Source organism: Phalaenopsis equestris, unplaced genomic scaffold (assembly GCF_001263595.1).
Source record: "Phalaenopsis equestris unplaced genomic scaffold, ASM126359v1 Scaffold000372, whole genome shotgun sequence".
NCBI classification, from domain to species: Eukaryota; Viridiplantae; Streptophyta; class Magnoliopsida; order Asparagales; family Orchidaceae; genus Phalaenopsis; species Phalaenopsis equestris.
Window position 1 is genome coordinate 1126253 of NW_018164814.1, and position 3913 is coordinate 1130165.

At 38.8% G+C, this 3913-nt stretch overlaps 1 protein-coding gene across 3 annotated transcripts in view; it reads left to right on the forward strand.

Moving 5' to 3' along the window:
• Positions 1-3003, forward strand: part of LOC110026452 — a 9847-nt gene extending 6844 nt beyond the window's left edge. For all 3 annotated transcript variants that reach the window (XM_020727389.1, XM_020727390.1, XM_020727391.1), the window contains one exon: positions 2502-3003. In XM_020727389.1, coding sequence (XP_020583048.1) covers positions 2502-2757 — 256 coding nt within the window. In that variant the 3' untranslated portion in view covers positions 2758-3003. The remainder of the gene's footprint in view (positions 1-2501) is intronic.
• The last annotated feature ends 910 nt before the right edge of the window (positions 3004-3913 follow it).

The following is a 3913-nucleotide window of genomic DNA, read 5'->3' on the forward strand; positions in this document are numbered from 1 at the left end:
GACCTTCTAAGTGAATTAATTCTGGAGTCTCAGGAAATTCTCGCCGTCGGCGCCCTAGTTCAATTCTTCACATTTTGGTCCTTTTCGCTCCAAATTCACTCCTTTTTGCATCTTTTTGCTCAAATGACCCTAATTCATCATTCCTGCAACAAAACATCAAAAATATCTTTCTTTAAAGTGCAATATCATCAAAAATAGTATAAAATAGGTATGAAAATCTCAACATATTTTCCTTTTGTCACCCTTATCCTCTATTACAATCATATTTTCCCGGTAGCCCCATCTTCCTCCTTTCCGACCACCACAACCACAACCATGACCACAACCACAACCACGACCTCCACCTTGTCCATGTACATCTGTCTCTCTCTTTAGATGGCTTAGGACAGACCCTGCTCAGATGACCAACTTCACCATAATTGTAGCACTTGTGAGTCTCCCCTTGGACACCTAACATACCTGGGCTCGCTGCAAATAATGTTGATTGTGCACCCGAAAAATCACTCGGCCTATAGTGTAGCTTCATGCGACTCTCCTCCTGTATCATCACATCCATGGACTCATCTAGAATAGGAATAGTCGCCTGAGCTTGGAGAACCAATATGCTATGATCAAAAGTCAGGTTTAGATGAGCCAGAAACTTCGTAGTTCTCATTCATGCAAAGATCTCTCTCTTCTTGCATCCTGGATCACCACAACTCGATATAGGTGAGAAATGATCAAGATCTTGCCACAGCAGCTTCAGGTTTATAGAGTACTTCTGAATTGATTTATCACCTTAAACTACTATCTTTATCTCGTGCTAAATTTAAAACACCCTCATGTTCTCAACCCCAACATAGATCTTCTTCAGCTTCGCCCAAATGTCACTCACCTTAGGAATGATATCAATTGATACGGCAATCAATTAAACAATCGAGTTGAGTAGTCAGGTGTAAAGCAAGACATGTGTGGTCCTCCACTCATCCCTCCCAGCACTATCACTCTTTGGCTCGACCCCCATCAGGTATTCTTGTAGTCTCTTCCCTACTAAAGCAGTCTTGATCTGACGCAACCAACTCAGATACGTGGCCGATCCATCAAGCTTCAAATCCACAGTAGGGAGATCTAGCTTCACCTGCGTTGGAGCATATGCTGAGGTAGTGGCTCTCGTCGAGACGCTAGCTCCCTGTATGAACTCGACCAAGACCTTTAGAACTTGGGATCTATCTTCCTCAAATGTTCCAAATCTTTACCTCATGCACTATCTCCGTCTCCTGACATCATCAATCACAAAGATAAATCTAGAGCACACAGGACACGTAACTTCCCTCTTGCAAATTGGTGTATCTGCTTTACCTTAATCCGCACTGAGCCACAACCTCTTTGCACCGCACGCAAAGCCGTAGCTACTCTGTCGTGTGAAACAGGAAGAAGGGGTCTCAGTATGCCGACGATCCTTCCCCCCAAGCATCCCTATTCGAGCGCTCGTCTGCTCGTCCTCACGCTCATCACACTGCATCACAATCTTCCCGGCCTCTACTCGTGAAGCTATCCGACTTCAAGCGAGGATACTTCTATTATCGTGTTTGCTCACCTGCGTCCTCGCTCTTTGTTTCACGCTTGTGTCGTGTTCTCGCTCTCTTTTGCATCGCTGGAGTGCCAACCACACATAATCTAACCATGCGATCCTGTCTCCTCACAAACCTATCGAGCACAAGACAACTGCTATGGTCAGGGCTGAGGCTCTGATACCAAATTGAAAATATTTGCTCAAAAAACCTCCTTCATTTTATTGATGATGGGGTTAAATTGAGCCTTACAATTTACAACATTTATAAATAAATCCCTATACTTCATCTATTTATAAATAAATCCCTAGACTTCATCTATTTACAAATATTACTCCATATTAGATACATATCTCAACACTAACAAACAAAGTAGAAAGAGGAATAGAAAACTAGAGGGAGGAGCTCTAGAGATTTCCCTAGAACTCTGTCTGAGAGCACAAACTGTTGTGGTCAATTAGAATGCATTGGGCTCATCATGAAACTCTCTATTTACAGGTTTAAGTTTATATTTAACGCTATAGAAATAAGTATACTTGAGTAATGCAAGTAAAATTACATCAAGATGAGATATGACTTATCCGCATTGTAGGATCTATGTACCCTTTTGCTCCCAAAAGTCATGGAACCTAAGTAAGGATCATCTTTGACAAATTCTTTGGAGGTTATTTTAATATTTCAATAAAAATGCCTAGTATTCCATTATATTTTCAATGAATTTAGATTCTTTCTAGTTATAAAGAGGTTTGACTCGGTTATAATTCTCCACCATTAAATCATGATAAAATCCATACCAGTACTGATATAATCTTATTTGTGTTTTTCTTCATTAATCTTCTTTTATATTTTCTTTCTTATTTCTCTCTGCATTTTCATATGTTTCGCCGATATAACTACCCTTGTGCTTACAAAAGCTCCCATCTTTTGAACTAACCGGGCATTTCCAAGCAGGAAATCTTCAGAAAACACTGAAATACTGAACTGCAATGAAAATCAGACCGAGAAGCCTATTGAAGAGAGGCTGGCTCTTGTTCCAGTGAACATCCCTCAGGAACCAGCAGCCTGTAGTGATTCAGAAGTCAAAAATAACGTTTATGATGTGCTTTTTGCTCTCAGGCAAGTCAGAGAGCAATTGCAGAACTCCATAGGAAGAACAGGCGCTCTCTATTCCACCATAGAACTGCATGGCCAACGAAGAACTTGCTGAGTTTCTATGGATGCAGCACCTTCCAAGTAATTGAAAGCAGATTTAAGTTTGTTCATATTATTATGGTTTTGCTGTTGAGAGTTTCTTTCTTGGATCCATGAAATGAGGCATTTGTATTTATCCCCAAGCTGAGGTTTGTGTTATGTGTATTTTTCCCTAAAAACTTAGTTGGTTTTGGTTTTGTAAGGACTTGTCAACCATTCAACCCATATGACAAGGATTTGTGTAGTTACTATTAGGAGGTTGGCCTGCCGTTTTTTGGGAGAAAATATTACATATTTTATAAGTATGTGCGGAAAATGGTGCATGGGAAGACCGCATCACTATAATTCACTTAGATGTGATGTGACATTCTCTTCCACTGTTGTCCGCACATACTTATTATTTTCTCCGTATTTTTAGAAGGAGAATTCTTCAAATGAGTTTATCAAATATAGACATTTTATATAGATAAATTTTGACTGAAGTGTCAAAATAGTTTGGTCATCTTAGTTGTAGTTTCAGAGGTTATAAAAATGTCAAATTAGTCCTCATACTATCATACCATGTGAGATATGAAATAGTCCTCCGTTATGGAGACTGAATTAGTACTTTTATAGGCTTTACGACGAAAATGACTCCCGGCAAAGAGTCAACAGCAGCAAGCTACATTCAGAACTTCTGCAGACCTCATCCCATGTTGCAGCTATCTTCTTTACACAATTCAATCTCAGCCGTTATTTTATATCGGCTCAAATCATCCTCACCGTCAGCTCTCTGCAACACAGAATACCCATTTAACTCCTACTATAAAATGACTCTCTGCAGATTTTATTATAATTTATTTGTGAAGAAAATGCACTGCAAATATGCCTTTATTTCCCAAAAAAATGGGGGCATTTACATGCACATCTCACAATTCTTATGTATTTATAAATACAGCACCTAAACTTTCATACAAAGCATTAATGTGTGATATATGTAACACACAAATCATTAAATATCACATAAAAAATAGCACAATTACTAATATAATAAAGATGAAATGTGTAAATGCTTATGATTTGTGTGGTATGTATGTAAATTTCCCCAAAAACAAAATTTATAACAATTGAGGTTTAATAAAATCTTTGAATGCCCTTTGTTAAAATAACCACTAGAACTTTAGACCCACTGT